General features: G+C 35.5%; 1 protein-coding gene across 1 annotated transcript; it reads left to right on the forward strand.

Moving 5' to 3' along the window:
- Positions 1 to 214: 214 nt before the first annotated feature.
- CLRN1 (clarin 1) lies at positions 215 to 13,610 on the forward strand. The gene is made up of 3 exons (XM_014057948.2): positions 215 to 491; positions 10,526 to 10,705; positions 12,517 to 13,610. Exons 1-3 carry the CDS (start codon positions 218 to 220, stop codon positions 12,780 to 12,782), a joined length of 720 nt encoding a protein of 239 aa, XP_013913423.2. The 5' UTR covers positions 215 to 217; the 3' UTR covers positions 12,783 to 13,610.
- Positions 13,611 to 21,358: the final 7,748 nt, after the last annotated feature.

The raw sequence follows: 21,358 nt of genomic DNA on the forward strand, positions 1-21,358 counted from the left end.
TTAATCCAAGAGCCAGGTCTCATTCTGGAATTTTCAGTTCACCCAATCAGACAAAGGCTATTAAAAACAAACAAACCCAAAGAGGGCACTCATCAAATTACACGGAGGTTTCCATCTGTTATTTTAACCTTTGTTCTCAAGTATCATTGAGAAGGGATGCTTCAAAATCCACCTTACTAAAGGTTTCATTTGAAATTGTATTTTCACATTTTTCTGCATGCTTCATCTAGGATTATATATGCCAGCCCAACAGAAGAAAGTTGTTTTCTGCATAGCTGGTGTGTTCAGTTTTGCTTGTGCTCTGGCCATTGCAGCAGCTATAGGAACTCAGCTATGGATCCAAGGAAAAATTATTTGCAAAACTGGAGCATTGCTGGTTAATGCTACTGGCCAGGAGTTAGATAAGTTTATTGGTGAAATTCAGTATGGACTATTCTATGGGGAGAAGGTTAGACAATGTGGCCTTGGAGGGAGACCTTTTCAGTTTTCATGTAAGTAACAATGACAATCTGAATTATTTAATACTTTGTGCATGCTATCATGGTCGGACAGACAAAGTAAATGAGCTTTCTCCTGTTTCTTCTGAAAGATTTACAAATGGGAAATGCAAAATTATAGTGCTGTAATATATATGTTATAATCTATCATTTTTTAAAATTGATTTCTGTTTGATTCTCTTATACTATATTATATACCTTTGCATAGGAACAGGCAGGCTCAACCTACAGAGGTTTGCATGGAAGTAACATCAACTTAATTCCATAGGGCATTTTTTTCTAAATACATTTGCAGATAATTACAATATTAACTTCTCAGCTGCTTCCCCCCTCCCCCACAGACCTTTGTCTTCTGTTTTAATCTGCTTAAATGAGTGGGAAGAAGTGCAGGGAGAACTGAGCTTTAGTTTCAATAGATGTAGAAAATGAGAACTAAATACAGTAGTGCAATCCTACCTGTAGGCAATTCCATTTATGCAAAAAGAAGGGTACTTGTCTTAGACCCATAGATGTGTAAATATAAGGTGAGCTCTCACAAACCTAATATGGCTTAGTATTTTTAAAAGAAATATGGATTCAGTTCCAATAGATTTATTTGTATATTGGAACACTACCTTAAGTTGAGAAATAAAATGTTGATTGTGCTGCTAACAACTACTCTCCTTGATTGACACAAAAGGAATTATACTTTGGAATGCAACAGTTTATCTTCCACCCCAAAATATTGTTAAAGCTGCCAGTCACAGAGCTGACTTCTTTGAGCATCACACAAATCATGGGTATGTAGACAACAGCTGATAACATGTCACCTAAAGTTTATTTTATTTTCTCAGCAAAAATTGGCAGGCAATCTGCAGAGAAGCAGTTCTGGAGGCTCCAAATAATTTCCAATAGTTTAAAATCTTTGCTGTGATGGTAACCATAGTCATTCAAGATATTCACAAGAATAGCCTTGTTAATTAAATTTTACAGCAAGCAGCTTGTACACTTTTGTTTTGTCATAAAGTTCTCTTTATTCCTTTCCGCTGCAATTTGAAGATCTACTTTTCAAATTGCAGCCTACTATTTATTTTATGAATGTTGTTGTAAAGAATGGAACAGGAACTTGATGTTATTTTTACTAAAATCATCTTGCTTAACATTCCATCCCCATGAACTACTGTACTAAGGGTACATGAGATAAACTGGAAACAATGCATTTTACTGAACCTTACTCTCCTGATACAATTGCATGAAAAGGATAGTTTTAGATGAATTGGATTAGTGAGAAAACCCAAATCCACAAGTCACATTTAGATGATTTCAATAATCCAGTTAAATTTAACTACAGTTTGCTGTGTTTGAATCTGAAGATTTATTTCAATAATTCAATTTGCTGTGTTTGTGTAATACAAACTTTGGTTTATAAACAACAGAAACATAATCTTCTAATCTTTTCACAGATGCCAGAATTCAGGCCTAGTTTAAAATGAGGCAAACTAAATAAGTATGCTCTTACAATATGCCTGAAAGTGTTTAGTTATGACGGGTAAAAAGGATCCTAAGAATGGAGACCATTCGTCTCTTGTAATATGAGAGCTTGGTTACTAATTTGTTAAATGCAAAATGGTGACCAATCTGGAATCAGGCAACAAGGCAAGTTTCATGTTTTTGTTTAAAAAAGCCATGATGACAATATAACTGTAACTTGAACATGCCTCTTAAGCAGATGCTTCATCGGCAGTGCAAATAAAGCCTCTCTCTTTTTTTTTCATCCAGCATAAGCCAAAGGGGATAGTGTTGCTTTATTAGGGCAGGGGGATAAAAACACAGCCTGGATGTTACATTGCTGCTCTAGTCAAACCAGACCTTGCTAAATGGGGCAGAAGAGAAATATTCTTCATATGCAGTGGGGTATACATGCTTCAGAAATGATTAAGAAATCCAATCTTGCACTGGTGTTCACTGAAAAGCTGCTTGCAGTTTTCTGTTCAAGGCTGGCAACAGTGTCGCTGCTTTTAAGGATCACTGGACTCTGATAAGTGGATTCCTTAAAGCAGTAGCTACAGGAGCAATTCCTTTCAACCTCACATAGAAATTTTAAAGAAGTAGCCTATTTCCCCAAAAATAAGACCTCCCCGGATAATAAGTCCAATCAAGCTTTTGAGTGCATGCGCTAAAATAAGCCTTTCCCTGAAAATAAACCCTCCCCTGAAAATAAGCCCTCCCCAAAAATATTGCAACATGAGGTGACCATGTTTGACGTCTCCTGTGCCTTAAAAATAACAAGGCCTAAATAAGGCCAAGTGCTTAATTCGGGGGTCAAAAGAAAATAAGACCCTATCTTATTTTCAGGGAAACACGGTATTTCTCAAACTTGGAAACTTTAAGATGTACGGACTTCAACTCCCAGAATTCCCCATGCTGGCAGGAGTAGTTGAAGTCTACCCATCTTAACGTTTGAGAAACACTGCTTTAATAGAGAGCTTGCATTCACACAAAGTACAAATCATTTCCAAAATGTACACTATTAAGTGAATCTGGCTTCCCATTCTCTTTGCTTGTAAGAACATCGCAAATGGTGATCACATGGTCCCAGGACACTGCAACCATCCAACTAGCCAAATACTGCCACTGTTGGCTGATGGTGGTTGCCCAGATTTCACTGCAAATTTTTTACACCTACCTATCAGGCAGAGGTGGGTTCCTACCAGTTCGCACCTATTCAGAAGAACCGGTTCATCAAATCTACCAAACCAGTTAGAAGAGGTTCCACCAGTGGACCCGGAAAGCAGGCCACACCTACAGAAGAGGTTCCAAAAATTTTTGAAACCCACCACTGGTCCTTGGATATGATTATTCTACACTATCATGGTCATATTTATAAAACTCAGTGCCTCTATGAAAGGTAAGGTTGACTACTGCATTTGTGGTGCAATCAGAACATTGCGTGTATTGAAGTTGTTTTAACACAAACCAAAGATGCCTTTTAAAAAACAAGTTTACATCATATTCTTATGCATGCCAGTGCTGTGTGTGAGGTAATTTAAGGTGGTTCTGACAAGTGTCGTCGGCATCTTCCTATCTGGTCACATGGGTGGCAAGCCACTCCCACAAAGGAGGCCACACCCATAGAGTAGGTTCGAGCAATTTTTGAAACCCAACACTGCTACCAGGAGATATTAGAAATCAACTCTGGTGTTTTTTTGACTGCAAAACAGAAGTTCCTTTACTTAGTTACAGAACAAATTCCTATTGAGGAGGCATAGGTGTTAGAAAGAGGCACAAACCTCTGAAGGAACATGTTGGACACTGGACATACTCCTGTCATTATAAACAAGCACAAAATTATTTTAATAGAATTTTAAAATGTAAGTTATTTTAATAGAATTTAAGCATTGTGTTGCCAAGTGATCCATTGTTCAGGCTATTGGTTCATTTGGATCCCGAGAAAAATAAATGTACCATTGGATAAGGAGATTTCAAACTTTATCACTTAACCATAATAGGAACTAAATAGAAACACAACAAAGCATAAGCATTCCAAGCAAGATGGTTTCCCTTCAGCTACAGGGAGGCCCATTTCAAGCAGCAGAGGTAGTCCAAGGCCAGGGGTGCACAGCACTGACTTTATAATCCTGTGCAGAGGCACAGAGCTTAATGGACATTCAGTGTTATTAAATCCTGGCACCAAAACTTCGTGGCTCTGCTTCCATGGTCACCAGACCGCAAGATCTGGCCTTGACCAGATAGTGTATAATTCTGGAATGGGAACGATCATTCTGATAAGCCAATGCTTGCCTAAACAATCTTCAGCTGTTTGCAAATTCTTCCTCCCTTATTTATCAAGGAACAGTAAAAACAAGTAGATTAACTATAGCTTGGAATGAACTCAATTCCCTTAATATGAAGGAGAAATCAAAATACAGATAGGCCTCAACTTACAATCCAAATTGGGACCAGAAATTTCATTGCTAAGTAAGGCAGTTATTAAGTGAATCATGCCCAGTTTTATAACCTTTGTTGTTGTTAAGGAAATCATTGCGGTTGTTAAATCATAGTCTCCCTTTGACTTTTTCTCATCATAATTGTTTGATGTGGTTAAAAATGTCATAAATACAATTTCCAAGCACCCAAAGTTTGATCGCAAGACTGTGGAGATGCTGCAAGTGCTCATAAGTGCAAGGACCAGACATAAGTCACTTCCTTCACGGCCACTATAACTTCAAACAGTCACTAAATGAATGGTTGGAAGTAAAGGACTACTGGCATGCCAGTAAATTCCTCAAAATACAAAGGTGTTCCATATTGCAGCCAGAGATACATGTTATGAGTAGAATCAAATTCTAAACAGACAAATGGACTAATAACAACAGATGAATGAATGTTTATAAAATGTTGTGGCTTATATTTATTTGACAGCATTTCCAAGCAACACCTAATAAACTCTGGGTGTCAAACAGTAAAGCAAACTGTAAAATAAAACAACAGCAACAGTGCAATTAAAACAAACCACCAATGATACAATAACATTCCTATTAGGGTTTATGCTATTTCGTCTACAACTGCTCTTCAAAAAATTGCTGTTTGGTGCTTTGGAGACAGCAGCAAATTTCTCCTACAGCCTATCTACATCCATTGAAACTGGTAAGCAACCCATGGTTCTAAGATCCAATCCAGCCTTCATGTGCTGTAGGTATGCTTGGGCAATATGATCAAAGGCTAGAGCAGTGGTAGTCAACCTGGTCCTTACCGCCCACTAGTGGGCGTTCCAGCTTTCATGGTGGGCGGTAGGGATTTGCTGTAATTCTGCTTTATAAATTTTACAAAGTAAAGTTACTTCCCTGTTTTATAAATCACCATTACTGTGGAACCGGTGGGTAGTTAGAAAATTTTACTACTAACAGAGATACAAAAGTGGGTGGTAGGTATAAAAAGGTTGACTACCCCTGGGCTAGAGGAATAAATGAATATCCCTTCTAAATTTGGAATTTTGATTGTCTCGTTTACAGGAAACTGGGTAAAGCATATATATTATATGTGTGTGTAATATGTACAAGGCTGTGCATATATGGCTTTACCAATACATGCAAAAAATGGTGTCTATGGTGAAATGTATATAATCCTTCTTTCCTTGGGTTGTTTGTATATAACTTACTTTGTTTTTATATTGAAAACAGGTGTTTGTACTGAAGTCCTTGGCACCAGGAAAGTGTGATTAATCTAGGGACAGCAGAAAGCAATGATGGTATAAAATAGTGGTAGCACTTTTAATGCCCTTTTTATGGGCTTATATTTTATTTTGCACTGTAGCTTTAAGTCAGCTAATTCCTATGAAAAGTTTAACACTCTTTTCATCAGTCTTTGCAGCACCACTCATGCAAACTCTATTTAAATCACAAAAAATGTTCCTAGTGATGTTACCATTTACTTACGCTAGCTGTGTCTGCATATCAGTGCATTGAGTCCCTGTGTGTCATGCTTGAGAAGAAAAATTAAATAATCTGCCCATTTTTAAGCCTATTCTCCAATTAAATGTATTTCCTGTTAACCACTAAATATATATATTTTTATTGTAAAATGAATTTGCCCTGCCTGTAAAACCCATACAGGCTCAGAGAGAGCCTTCTGCTTCGTTTCCTCTGACTTTTGTCAGTTTCTGGGTCAGCAGTTCATTTTCTAAAAGGCCATCAGCATTCAGATTTATTCCTCGCCGTTTAAAGTGGCTTTGCTTTGAGGGCAACATTGTTGCAGATTAAATTTTATTAGATGGTCAGCTATAAATTTTAATGATATATTAAAGAAATTTAAATGTACTGTAGCTACGGAGAGAAATAGGTGGTGTGTGGCATGATGTCAAGTCTAAGTATTGCAATTGCTTAAAAAAAATGTTCACACTAGCTATCAAAACAATCAACATTTTGTGATTTACATGTACATTATGCACATTTTCACACAATATTCATTGTAGCTCAAAGCAGGTTTACTCATGATCATCACATGAGTTTACTCGCCAGCATAGCTTTCCATAATCTGGAACTCTGCATAAACTAGGTTTATATGTTGCTTTAATTGTGTGATAAGACTACATATGCCACAATGTGTATGGTGACCTAAATTCTAGCTTGGCATAGTGGGAGAAGGTACAAATACATTTAGAAAGCCAAATTCTTGAAGTCAGTTATTGAATGCTTAGCTTGACATTTTTAGCTTTAACCCGTGCTGTTTTGTGCATTCTGCTACATTGAGCTCATCACTTATTTAAAAATAAATTAGAATATGACAGATTACTGAAATTCCCAACATCATCATAACGTAAATCTTTGGATATGCCTGTAAAGTAGGATATTTTCATAGACACATGCTGCAAAACTAGATGCCTTAGACATAATCAATTTTGTTGTATATATAATCTACAATCGCAATAAAGCTACACTACATTTGATTAACTTAATGTTTGAAAAATTATCCTCTATAGGTATCCTTGAAAGGAGTACAATTACTTAAACCATGAAAGACCAGTTGAAATAAATATCATAGTTTTATCTGTTATCGGCAATAGCTTCTTTATCCAGATACCTTATTTCCAGAGAAGTATGCATAGGCATATTTACAATTCTAAAATCTACACCAACTTTTTATTAAATTCTAAAAAACTTCACCAACTTTTTATTAAGTCAATCAAAATATTCTTTTGTTTATCCATACCACAATAAATAAATTTTGTGACTTTATTTGTTTTGTTTATTTCTGCTAGTACAGAACAGAACAGAATAACAGTTGGAAGGGACCTTGTAGGTCTTCTAGTCCAACCTCTTACTCATACCTTATACCATTGCAGAAAAATGACTGTCCAATCTCTTTTTAAAAGCCTCCAGTGATGGAGCACTCACAACTTTTGAATACACTGATTTATTATTATAGTCTGCATATCTCGATCAGCTATTGAATGCAAAAGTGGTAGCATAGTGATATTTATTTAAAGAAGAAACTGCTCTTCAGATTAAACTAAATCTCCCCAAAACTTATAAATCAAATGGGGAGGGGGGGCACAGCAACAAAAACAATTCTCATAACAAGGAAATGTGTGAAAAAGGAACAAAATAGTGTCAGACAAATCTTTTGGGGGAACGAGCATATTGGGAACAACTATTTCTTCACTTAGCACCTGTCTTGCCTCTTGAAGACTAAAAGCTTGGAGACAAAGCTTTGATAATGATCTGACATGTTCGGGCAGGCTTGTTGGGGAAGACATTGTCCTTCTGATAAGTGGATCCAAACTTACACAGATTTTAGAGATTAAGTTCAGGACAGGACATTGAATGGTGCTTGTAAATGAAAAAGTAATTAATGTTTTTACACCAGTACGTCTAAGCCTCCCACTTGTGGGCAACGATCTAATTTGCAACATTGAAAACTAGAGCATCATTTCAAAGTAAGAGAATGTTCTAGAAATCTGCATTTTAAGCCCAACAGCACCGTCTACCACACCATTTCTCCACCAGTAAATTATAATATTACAATGAAGTGCAGGAATCTCAAACTAGATGGAATTAGAGAGTTCAAATGAAGTTGCAGATAATTTATATTATACGTGCTATATACATTTATTTGCAGTACCTACATTGCTTTTTCTCAGCATGTTTTAACCACAGCCAAGCAATTCTAAGGAGTTATTAGCACCAGTTTAATCATACCCCTGTGGACTAGGAGCAGTTATCTTGTATTCTACAAATCATTCTAAAATATCTGTTGTAGCTAACTCAGCAGAGGTATTTAAAAATCAGTAGAAAGATTAACCCACAAACAATTCTCCCTAAGTAGTTATCTACTTGTACATTGCCTTTAGAGCCATTATGTGTATGTATGTATGTATGTATGTATGTATGTATATATATATATGTATATATATATGTATATGTATATGTGTGTGTGTGTGTGTGTGTGTGTATATATATATATATATATATATATATATATATATATATATATATATATATATATATATATATATATATATACACACACACACACACATATATATATACACACACATACATACACACACACACATATACATATACATATATATATACATATATATAATGGAGATATATATATATATATATATATATATAGTTATATTTATGCTGATAAATAAATAAAGGGCATAAATATAACAAATATAACAAAAAGGCAACAGTAAAAAATATTGGGTTTCTGTCTGGATGGTCTCTTGTGACGAGCCGAAGAGTGGAAGTGTGACCTTCCTCCCATATTTGGGCATACCAGGGGTTGTGACTTTAAATATATATATATATATAGGTCTTTAGTTGTTCGGGTTTTCTCCCGCGTAGAATTGGAGATGTCTTGGCGACGTTTCGACGAAGTCACATTCGTCATCTTCAGGCTGCTGCTGACTACTTCAGGTTTGGTGTTTCCAGGAAACACCAAACCTGAAGTAGTCAGCAGCAGCCTGAAGATGACGAATGTGACTTCGTCGAAACGTCGCCAAGACATCTCCAATTCTACGCGGGAGAAAACCCGAACAACTAGAGACCTACATACTAACACCCGCGAAAACCTCAGAAATTTTGAGCAATACTTTGCCTTGGACTCTGATTTACTTTTGGATGCTATTTGGAATGCTGACATTTAAATCATTTGGAAATTAAACTGTACAGGTAGTCCTCTTAAAAGCATTCAATGAGCAATCATTCAAAGTTATAAAGGCAAAGTTGTAAAAAGTGATTTATCGCTGTTTTATTACACTTAGGACAATTGCAGCATCCCTGTAGTCATGTGATCAAAATTCAAATGCATGGCAACTGGCATGTATTTATGACAGTTGCAGTATCCTGGGTCATGTGAACATCTTTTGCAACCTTCTCAAAAGCAAAATCAATGAAGAAGCCTTAATAACCATGTTATTACCACTGCAGTGATTCACTTAACAACTGTGCCAAGAAAGCATGTTAAGCATGTTAAGTGAGTTTTGCTCCATTTTACAACTTGCTTGCCACAGATGTTAAGTGAATTACCGCAGTTGTGAAGTTAGAAACCACGTTCTTAAGTGAATTTGGATTCCCCATTGACTTTGCTTATCAGAAGTTTGCAAAAGATGATCGCACATCCCCGGGACACTGTAACCATCATAAATATGAGTCAGTTGCCAAGGATCTGAATTTGGAACATGTTACCATGGAGATGCTACAATGGTCGTAAGTATGGGGAAATGGTCATGAATCACTTTTTTTAGTGCCATTGTTCACTTAATGAACTGTTGAAATTTGAGGCATACCTGTACACTAAATAATGGAGAATAACCTGAAGCAAATAAATACCGTGTTTCCCCAAAAATAAGATAGGGTCTTATTTTCTTTTGACCCCCAAAATAAGCGCTTGGCCTTATTTTTGGGGAGGTCTTATTATTTTTGAGATGCAGAAGGTGGCGAGCATGGTCACCTCGTGGCTGCTGCTTTGTTGCAATATTTTCAGGGAGGTCTTATTTTCAGGGAAACAGAGTAATATTGTCCATATATGACTGTGCTGCTGGCTAGAAATTTTTGGACTGAAGTCTAGCCCTTCTGGAAGATACCATATTAGGAAATGTAGGAAACACATTGGAACACTGATTGGCAGACTGATGTACCTCAGTCAGGTTTGAATATATTAGCTTTGTTCCAGTAATAAAATAAAAAGAACTTAAATGACACCAAACTACATTTAAATTGCAAACCTTTCTCAGAAAATGGATCTGTATTAAAACATAAACAGTGACAATATGTCCTCTGTTATATCAGTTTTACTATCTTCATATAGTTGCCTATTTTATATATACTTCTATTTAATTTCAATCCTCAATCATAAATAAGTTACAAAAACATCTGGCCTTGCTTATCAAGATTCCTTCCACATTGATAGTAATTCCATGTTCCAGTCACAATGATTGATGGGGCAACATGAAATGTCATAGATAAATAAATGACTATTGTTCTGCATTATTTTTTCAGATTTTATAAATAATCAATATTTTCCCACTCTGTTAGTTTTTCCAGAATTATTCAAAATTATGCCTGCAAGTATCCATGTAAGTGTCATCCTCTTTTGCTTGGCATTGTTCGTCTTTGCACTGATTGCCACTGGCTTCTTCATGTACAATGCGTTTGGCACTCCTTATGAAACTTTACATGGTCCATTAGGACTCTACCTGTGGAGCTTCGTTTCAGGTAAGATCAGTAATACTTTGGCATGTAGATATAAATGCCTTTACCAGATTCTTGTGTAAGATGAGGTGGTCAGTTATTCAAAGCATGTTCCCAAGCATTTTTTGCTGGTTATTCATTTTATTTTACATTGAAAAAAACAAAGATATGTTTTCTTTTTAAACTGATGTTTTCTACTCAATATGTTGTCATCATCATATGCAATCTTACTTGATATTTTGACAGTTGTTAAAAGAATTGCTCCAGTTGTGATTGTTACAGCCTCAACATCTTCATCTAGTGTGAGCTATCATCTTTCCCTTTCCCTTCCTTCTATTTTTTTAAATACGGGTAATGGGTCCACATAGTGGCTAGACCTTCAGCATAGAACTATGCTTGGATTGTGAGATATTAGCAACAGTCTAAAAGTGACTAGTCCTGAACAGTTAACCCACTATAACCCTTCTGGAAGTTGGGAGTTTGAGATGCTATAAACATTTAAAATAGCTATTAAAAGAACACTACATTGTTACATGTGCTAGAGATTAAAATGTAATTTTATATCCAACAGTTTTACAAAATGAACAAAATAGCTTACATAAAATTGGCAAAGTACAAAAGTAGACAAGATGCAGAACTACAAACTAACAAGCAAAATCCAACTTGAATTTAAAATAAATCTTGGTTTAAAACAGCTCTGAGTTATATAACTTCCAAACTGTATCCTTAAATAAAACCATTTTCATTACTTAAACTTTCTAGCACCTACTTTAGGAGATATTGATTAATGATTCTTTCACATTCTGCATGGAAATTAGAAGGCTTTCCACTTGCACAACAATCATCCACAATATACCTTACCATGGTCTGAATAAATCCTTCATTCTCTTGTGCATGTAAATCCTTGGGAACATATGTATACAGCCAGGGATCAATCCAAGGAAAGAATTGGTACTGGGAATGTGAGTCTTCACTTATTGACTATAGACTGCCCACTGGGTCTATCTGGGGCAGAATCACCCCAGCCAGGAGCAACAGTGGGGAAAACCTTATTAATGTAAGGACCAAATACCCAAAGCACTCATTCTTGCTTGGGTTCAATCAAAATCCATTGCAATCCAGACCCTTCTAGATTCCAGACACTGGGACAGGACTAGTCAATCTTTTTGTTCAAGTTGTACTGTGGGAAGCTGGAAGCATCATCTACAGGGAGAAAACTTCCTTTCTGAAGAATCTTTGAACAGAGATCTGGCATGCATAGCACATTAGACCCCTAGTTTTTGCTCTTAGTAGAAAAAGCTATTTATGACTGTCTCAAGCAACAGGGAATGGAATTAGCTCAGCAAGTACACTTGCTTTACAAGCAGTGGGAAAGAAATAGTTCAACAAACATTACTATTCAAACAGATTAATAAGTTTTATTTTTCATGCACAAACAGATTTGGGGGAGCTTTGTTTAATTTATTTAAAAAAGCTAGAGTTAGCATGTTTACCCTTTAATACATGAATTGGAACACTCATTTTAATCCAAGCAAGTAACAAATAGAGCAAGAAAGGGGATCTGTCAGCTGAAGCTGACGGGCTACACAGGTGAAACTCAGTGGAGTGTGGATTTCAAACAGATATATTTAGAAAAAAGGTGGAGAAGAAATGGAGCAAAATCGAGATATAATTATCTGTTCTTATTAATTATTGGATTCAACTGGGACCCAACCTCTTAAGGAAGAAAATAGACAGAAGAGCTAATTTATAAATATTGAAGTATAACAATAAATGTTGTAGAATTAGGTTGAAAAATTGACCAAATATTAATTTTGCATTTCTTTCTTTTTCAGTTACTTGTGGCTTTCTTATTTTGATACTGTTTTCTTCAGAAGTGAAAATCCACCACCTCTCTGAGAAAATAGCTAATTATAAAGAAGGAAGTTTTATTTTTAAAACGCACAGTGAGCAGTTTGCAAAGTCCTTCTGGATCATCCTGGTGTGCTCATTGGTACACTTTATGAACATTTTGCTTATACGCCTGGCTGGATTTGCGTTTCCTTTTTCAAAATCAAAAAATTCTGAGGCACCAAATGGAGCGATGGATATAATGTACTAAACATACTTTAAATCTTGATGTATGCAAATAATTCATCTTGTCTTTTTTTCCAAAAGATGCAAAGAATACACATATTTAAAAGGTTGGTTTTTATAAGTGTATTTTAAGGCAGAAACATACACAAGATACCAGCAAACAGAACGTAGTAAGAGCCTTATTCAGTAACATTATTTTCATTAGATTATCATTTTTCATCACAGCAATACAAAAAGAATGTGAAACAGAACACCTGCAGCAATCCATAACAGAACCTGTTTATTTCCTATTTATAAAATTGTGTTGAATAGTGTTTGTTCAGAAGTATTGTCAGTTCCTACTTTGAAATATATTTGAAATATGTGCAGCTAACTCAGTTTTCATTTCAAAGAAATAAGGGCTCAAGAATTAAAATTTAAAACATGCAGCAAGTCATACAGATTAAAAAATTGATCTAATGAAATTGTTAGAGATGAAAAAGTGTGTGCAAAATCAAGTATGAATCAACATTTCTAATAGAAATGAAAAGTGCCAATTTGAAATCAGACATTATAATTGGCATCCAGTATTTTCAATTCACCTCAAAGGAATTTTTCACAAAAGGAGAGTTTACTCATCTGTCGGTCTCAAGCAGCTTCTGTTCATTGACTACATCTATTGTGTGCCATCTTGTATTATTTCTATCTTACAGGAAAGCATTTCTGTTAGAAATTAATGTTCTATAATTAATTCCTAACTGAAATGTCTTTTTATGAACTACCAAAGATGTTTGTACCTTCTGTTTAATGTCATATTTGAGAGCACTTGGCCCATATGTAGTAAACTATGCATACAGAAAAGTTGTAATATTTTTCTTTCCTTATTAAAATATGTATTTTAGTTTTCACCATTATCCTTTAGTTTGGGATCTGATCTTTCTCGTATAGAATTTTATGCTTCATAAATAAATCTCTTATACTTCCCCTATACTTCAAATAATTGTCAGTAGAAAACAGAAGAAAATAAAATATCTGTGTTGGAACTTATTCTAACTCGTCTTGTATGTTAGTATTATGTGTAACAAGAAATTTTAGTCATTATATCTCTGACATTTTTAATTTTATTTTTCTTTTGTACTGTTATTCTGTTATTTCATATTTATTCTCATCTTTACAATTCTAGTTCCAATAGTTGTGCTATTTCCAAAATGCATAATGGACATTTTCATATATTTTTGTGTATCAATTTATTTCTTCCCCCAGCATATTCCAGTACCTATGTCAGAAAATCATCATGCTGCATTATCCTAAGATAACTGGACTATGTAATATAATAAGAATTAGAGACAGCATGTCTGAAAAGTATCAGATTTGAAAAGGTTGTCATAAAGCGTATCTCAAGTAAAACAATAATTTGGTTTCTATGGCATACTAAATCATATTGTCAGAGGCTGCACATCACACTAAACTAAAAACTAAAAACCAACCAATCAATATTAAATTGCAGTCCAAGACTAAATAATAAATGTTAAAACAACCAAATATAAGTCCTCAATACAACCAATAGTAAGCAGTAAATCACTTACTTCTACTGTTGGTCTGAAAACAGCAAAGTCTTGTCCACACAATTTAGCCATGTGTGGTTTCAGGATGTTTATCTTGTAGGGGAACGACTATAGAAAAGAATATATAACAACAACAAATTTTATTGTATAAAACAGAGATTCAAATTTGAGTGTAGGATTGGTGTTCTAAAAAGATGTTGGATTACAAAAATGATATGGAGAAAGATGGTATGGATGTGAAAATGGACTTCAAAATGCCAGACTGATATGGAAAAAGATAACAAAATGATTTACAAATGAACCCAGCTGATGTCTTAATAATTAAAGATACATACAAATAATAAATAAATAATAATAATAATGTGGAAGACCTTCTTATCTCAGATTTCTAAAAGGAAAGTATGAAACAAAGGAAACTGTTTCTGAGAGCAGATTAAGAGAAAATGTTAAGAGATCAATCAGTGGGACATTAATGTGAATAAGAATCAAATTTTTTAAAGGTAAACAGAACATCTACAAAGTGAATCAAATTGATCAGAGTTAAAATACGTAAGTTGAGGTTTCTGTTATTAGTTATTAATGAAATTTATTTTTGACCAGGATTGAATGATGCAGCTGTAAGGATCTGTTTATAAGTGGAAAGATTTTTCACTTTGTTTCTTAGAGAACAATATTGGATTACAAAATGATTTTTTTTATTAAGGTTAAAATAGGCGTGTTAAAATAGGCGTGTTAAAATTTCTGATAGCTCTTAATAGACTTTTGCTGATTAAAATTGAATTATGTATTTTTACTTCTTTAATAACAGATTAGATATTGAAAAAAGAGGGATTTAAATTAAAATACTAGAGAAGATGTTAAATTACTGAAATTATTTATACTTGCCTAGAGGGAGAGGGGAATCATCTTTTTTTTTCTTTTTTCAATCACTTTGCATTTTTTTCTTTTTTTATATATTTTCCTTAGTTTGTATTAGTCTTTTATCTTTGTGTTTGCAAACATCAATAAAATTATTGTAAAAATAATAAAATAATGTGTGAACTCCACTCATATATTCAGGTTTATGGTTCCATATAGGCAGTTGGGGTATTGATTAAACCACCGTTATCCATAAATAGGCACATCAGTCAAATACATTATAACCAATGTGGTTTGGTAAAGAAATATTGGTGCATTTTGGCCAAAGATATAAACTCACATTTTATCAGAGTAAATCAATAGTACAATTGTGTTATGAAGCTGATGAAATTCTTATGGTCATTCCTCAAGTTTTCATGGTTTATTATAGCCCTGCAAATACCCCTCCCCCAAATCTTTACTCATATAAATGCCAAAAGAGTGACTCTTTATAAAATTAGACTAATAAAAATGTTATGTCTCCCCAACCTGGCAATATGGAAATAGCATTATGTCAAGGTGACCTTCTTTCAGCTGCTTACTAATGGTTCTGTCACAACATTTTGAGGACTTTTCAGTACTCAGATAAAAGCCGATCTGAGTTTTGTTATGGCTTCAGACTAAAAATGCCAGGAAGTCTAAGGGAATATCAAGATGAGAATTCTAGAAAGTTATTAGCTGAAATAAATGGAATTCAGAATAAAAACATTTTGGGGTTGGGAGGTCGTAGGACAGCTGCAGAAAACATAAATGCTGGCTTTAAAGATGCAAATTCCATTTTGTGGTTTTGGGAAGGATTATTCTGCTCAAAATATAAAAACCTACATATTGCTTCACAGTAGTATTGGGATTATTTGTTTCTTTCTTTACAGTTCCTTGGGATTCCTGCAGGAACATCTGTCATAATTCTTCATAAACGTCATTCAAAAATCTCTAAAGCCAGGGGTACTATCCAGGGTCCTGAACCTTTCCCTTTCCAATTACAAACCATTTTTTTAGATTTTTTTTATCCCAAGTTTTTTATTTTTCTAAGTAATTCAAAGAGGTGAACATGTCTAACAATCCTTCCTCCTCTTATTTTACACACAACAACTCTGTGGGTGAGTTGGGCTGAGAGATCGACCCAAAGTTACCTTTCATGCCTAAAACAGGACTCAAATACACAATCACCTGGCATCTACGTTGGTGTCTTAGCTACCAATCCAAACTGGCTGTATTGTTCCCACTTTCCTGATCTATCACCACAAAAACATGGAAATGAAGCTATTGTGTTAAAATGAGGTAGAAAGTCCATGATTCTGCCAAATTAGTAGATATTGGACTTTTTAATGAGTGAATTAAAAGCTCTTCTTTCTATTTTAATCATTCAAGTGCTGTCAATTTCCTGTGACTAAACAGTACAGAAAAATGCAATCGATACTGTGATGTTGTATTTTAGAGAATCTTGTCACACATTATTGTCCCATCTCATTAGGCTTATTACCAAATCAGAAGCACTATACTGATAGCAGAGCCTTAAAAAAAAGCTGACGGAAGTTCATTTTCTACCGATGACTGATTTCCCAGAAGATAAATTGCTTTATAATGACATCACATGTTTAAAATGTATAGGGCTGAAATAGGACCTAGAATAAGAAATAGTGGAAGTATCATTCTTTCCTTTTTGAAATACATTTTCTTTCCCTCTTTTTTCTACTACAAGTCAAGATAAAATATGTTGCTTTAGCAGGAGACTAGAAGTGTTTCTTTCAAATACTTTTTACCAAGTGCCACAAAAAAATAGCTATCATATCACATGTAGTCATATAGCATGACTAGAGTTGATTGCAGATATCTTCAAATCATATGTCCTGAAATTACCATTGGTTTATCTGTGAGTGGCAGAAATCCCTAGGAAGTTAGCTGAGTTATTAATTTTCCTACAATACTTCAAATAGTTGACACAACAACTATTCATGAAATTTGAAAAATCATGGCTTGTTTGCAGGCAAGCATTTACTGGGAAGCAATGAACTAAGTCATTAGTTTGAGACTGCTAGAATTTTGAGCTTGCTCTGACTAGAGACAATTTTATCAGATTGTGTTGCCAAACCTTTTTTCATTTTACAACTGAAATTAAATTCATTTCTGCACTCTTGTAGAACATGTAGGCATGTTCTACAAAGAGGAAGTAATAAAGAAATGTAATTGATCAATAATAGTAAACAATACTATTTACCTATTACTATATTGCTCAATATAGGTCTGAAAGGTGAGAAAAGTATTGACATTTCCACAGAAACAAAGGGGAGGGTGAAAACTCCACACATGGCCAGACAGAATCCAAGTGAACATTAAAAATTGGTGGCATTTTATGATGAAAATGCAGGTGTAGCTTTTAGTAGAATAGAGATAGAGAATTTTGGTCCCTTCCTTGGACATCAATTTGCAAGTAAGAAAAGCAAAATCAATGGAGTAGATGAGAAAGAAGAAGAAAAGCTAAAAATGAAGAAAGTTTGAGTAATTGGTTGCAATGCCACAGTAAACAGCAAATAGAAATCTCTCTAGCAGGAAGCAGGCAAAGGGGTGTAAATATAAAACCAATATTTATATTATAGTCCATTTAATTTAAAGGGATGATTGTGTGCTTAGATATAGATTTCCATTATAAAATCTTAGTTACAGATTATCAAGAAGAATGAATGTGTTTCTATGAAAAAAATAATTCTTCTGATAATCTCAGAAGCCCTATTTAGTACTATTTATCTGCTATTTATGCCTCTTCTATGGTTAATTATGGACTGCAGAGGCTTGGCAATAATTTACAGATATCAAAGGAACTTAAAAGTTTAGCTATCACTCATAGGAAGCAGAAGACTCCCAGAGGCACCTTGCCAAGATTAGAATAACAGAGTTGGAACTTAGAAGGGACCTTGAAGGTCCTGTAGTCCAACCCCCTGTTTAGGCAGGAAGCCCTACACCATTTCAGACAAATGGATATCCAACATCTTCTTTAAAACGTCCAGTATTGGAGCATTCACAATTTCTGGAGGCAAGTTGTTCCATTGATTAATTGTTCTGTCAGGAAATTTCTCCTTACTTCTAAGTTTCTTTTCTCCTTGATTCATTTTCACCCATTGCTTCTTGTCCTATCAGGTGCCTTGGAGAATAGTTTGACTCCTCTTCTTTGTGGCAACCCCTGAGATATTGGAACATTGCTATCATATCACCACTTGTACTTCTTTAAACTAGACATACCCAGTTCCTGCAACTGTTCTTCCTATGTTTTAGCCTCCTTCATATGTTTTTATCACATACAAAAATGAAGCCTCTGCTTATAAGCCTCTGCTTATTGCACTGCTTATACACAGCAGTGCAAAGAAACCAGATATTTGTGCAATTATTCCCCAGGGTTTAAACTCTAGGCTTCTTCTTCTTCTAGTCATTCTGAATTCACATCTATTTATTGAGTGTCTTGGTGGCTTTGACCATTCCGTTCACAGCAGCTCTTACTAATCACTTCTGCTTTTAGCATGCCATTCAAATATAGGCTAACTTCATTTTAAAATCAACACCTAATCATGGTTTCAACCTGTGATTATCCCTGCCCAGAAACAGCAGCTGTTTTTCTTTCTTACAATAATTTTATTACACATGACAATTAAAAACATAAAAACCAATATATATATATATATATTTTAAAAAGGGATAAAATGAATAAAGAGGTTCAGAAAATAAAAAAAGAAAAAGAAAGAAATTAAGAAAGAATAAGAAAAAAGGTATATAAAGAAATGATTTTTCCCTTCATCACAAGCATAAATAATTTTAGTAATTTATCGCCTTCTCTGGGATTAAGTTAATTACGGTAAATGCACTCACCCCTTTCCACATCCATGCCTACAGCATAAACAGTTGCACTATACAATTTTAACAAATAGAATAAATATAAAACCTGCCCTTGCAGATGTTACACACATCTGCTCTCAAGTCCTGCAACCACTTTGCATTGGTGTTACATGTCTTCCATTTCTCCCATATGTTCCTCAGGTACTATTCCATTTCTTGTGTTGGTTACTAGAGTATTTTGTTATTCTGAAGTTGGGAATACACCTTGGATAGTTCTATGAAGCACAAGGCATTTATCTTCTTGGTTTCTGCTTTCCTAAAGTATCTCCTAGCATGGTAGCCACTGCTGTTTAAGTTTCAACCGCTTAAAATATAATCAGGCCCATGTATTTTTTCAGAAGCCAAGTCTTATCTTCATACCTTTCTATAACTCCAGCAGTTATTAACCTCTCTCTGAGTTGCCTTGACCTTAGCCCCTAACCCCATTTTCTGGAGAGGTATGAACTGCTTTTCTTCTTGATTGTGTGACTAAGCATACCCACGATGACAGCAGCTGAAGTGTATACCAGTTTATTGGTTTAAGTTATTGTGGCAGTAGGGATTATTGTGAGGGTATCTGATGGTACTTCTTTACTGAGTCTTGGTAACTGGTCTTGTGCATTGATCATAGCTAGCTTATCTATGATCTTATGCAGTAGTGGGTTGCAGGCAGTACGCCCCAGTATAGGGATACCGGTGCTTGCTAGGAGCACCAAGTACCATTCCAGCATGGTGCTCCGGAGGGCCCACTCCCCCGCCCGCTCCCTTTACCTGTATTTGAGCTCTTCGGCACTTCCATGCACGTGCACACATCATACAGCACATGTGTGATGTTACGCCGAGCAGCTGGACCGTCACGGAAGCGTCGCAGGAGCTAAGGACGCATGTGTGCATGCTGCATGCATTCATGTGGTGGATGCCAGGCCCCATTGCACTGGTTGCACCAGGATCCAGAACCCACCACTCATCTTATGCATCCTATCAGCTGTTGTGCTCTGTAATGGTGGTAGTGATGTTCCAACTTCAATGGTTGGCTGCACATCAAGTTGTTCTTCTTGAATATGGGATGTAATGTGTAGTAAATCTATCTCAAATTGTGAGAGCATCTACCTCTTCATTATGTTGAACCATTGAGTAACTAGTTGTTTCTCAGTTAGTGAAAGATATAGGTTTTTCTCTCCTCCATAGTTGCCTCATACATTTCATATATCCCCTTTCATTAGGTCTGCTATTATAGTAGCCTTCCACCAATTTTGGGTTCTCTTGTCCATGATAAACTTGTTTCAGTAGCCCATTTATCATCAGATTGTCCTGCTTCCTAAACATCAGACGCAAATCTGGTTAATCAGTGTGTCATCCAATTATATAGCTCTCCTATTTTGAGTAAGCTGATGAAGCATAATAAGGTCAGTTAAATCTGAACCCCAGTCTCCCAAGTTGAAAGTAGCCTTCTAACCATACCCTATCAAACTGCATGTTACATATACATATTATGTATATGTATACAGGTGTGTGTGTGTGTGTATTCCCTTCTTACCCATATGTATCTGTGTGTGTGTCCATGTGTCCGTGTGTGTGTGTGTGTGTGTGTGCTCCATTCTTACCCTTATCCTGTATCTTCCTCAATTTCTGGTCTTTTATCAGGTTCTGTGCAGGATCTTACCTATTCCTAATACTGCAGTCCTCTGGACAGACAGCTCTGATTTTTGTCATTCCTGGGATCTGTTGGGGCCCCTCCCACGTAGAAGTGTTTCTACCACCATTAGGACTACTTTGGTCTTTTCTCCAGTTTCTCATACTCCTTCCTGATTTTGCTATAAAGGCTTGTGGAGGCATCGCTGGTAGGTATAATGCATCTGTACACCCTGCGTGTGTGCGCACGTGCCGCATGCGTCCATGTGGGCGATGCCAGGCCCGTTCCAATCGTACCGGTGGAATGGGATCCAGAACCCACCACTGATATGCAGATACAAGCCAACATAGTGGTATAAGATAGATAGATGATAGATAGATAGATAGATAGATAGATAGATAGATAGATAGATAGATAGATAAAGAGAGAGTTCATGGGAAGCAATAGTGGATATCAGGCACAACAGTGAGAGCAAGAGTGGTCTGGGCAGCTCTACATTTGTCTATATTTTCATCCAATTTATGAAGAAAATTTGCAGTAAGTTTATAAGCAAAATTAAATTTGGCTAGTAAGAGTAATTTCTCCTATCCCAAGTTGGACATTCCAAGTACTCCTGGATTTCTTTCCAAACAGACAGCCACAGCAAAACAGCTCACCAAGAAT

The sequence above is a fragment of the Thamnophis sirtalis genome, unplaced genomic scaffold (genome assembly GCF_051295495.1).
Source record: "Thamnophis sirtalis isolate CommonGarterSnake01/CBP01778 unplaced genomic scaffold, rThaSir2_p1.2 scaffold_11, whole genome shotgun sequence".
Taxonomy (NCBI): Eukaryota; Metazoa; Chordata; class Lepidosauria; order Squamata; family Natricidae; genus Thamnophis; species Thamnophis sirtalis.

What these genes read in the sequence shown, in the direction of transcription:
- CLRN1 (XM_014057948.2), top strand. Translation starts at nt 218, where the DNA reads ATGCTTCATCTAGGATTATATATGCCAGCCCAACAGAAGAAAGTTGTT. An exon ending in GAGACCTTTTCAGTTTTCAT is followed by an intron (nt 492 to 10,525) that starts GTAAGTAACAAT and finishes CCACTCTGTTAG; the next exon opens with TTTTTCCAGAATTATTCAAA. An exon ending in CCTGTGGAGCTTCGTTTCAG is followed by an intron (nt 10,706 to 12,516) that starts GTAAGATCAGTA and finishes TTTCTTTTTCAG; the next exon opens with TTACTTGTGGCTTTCTTATT.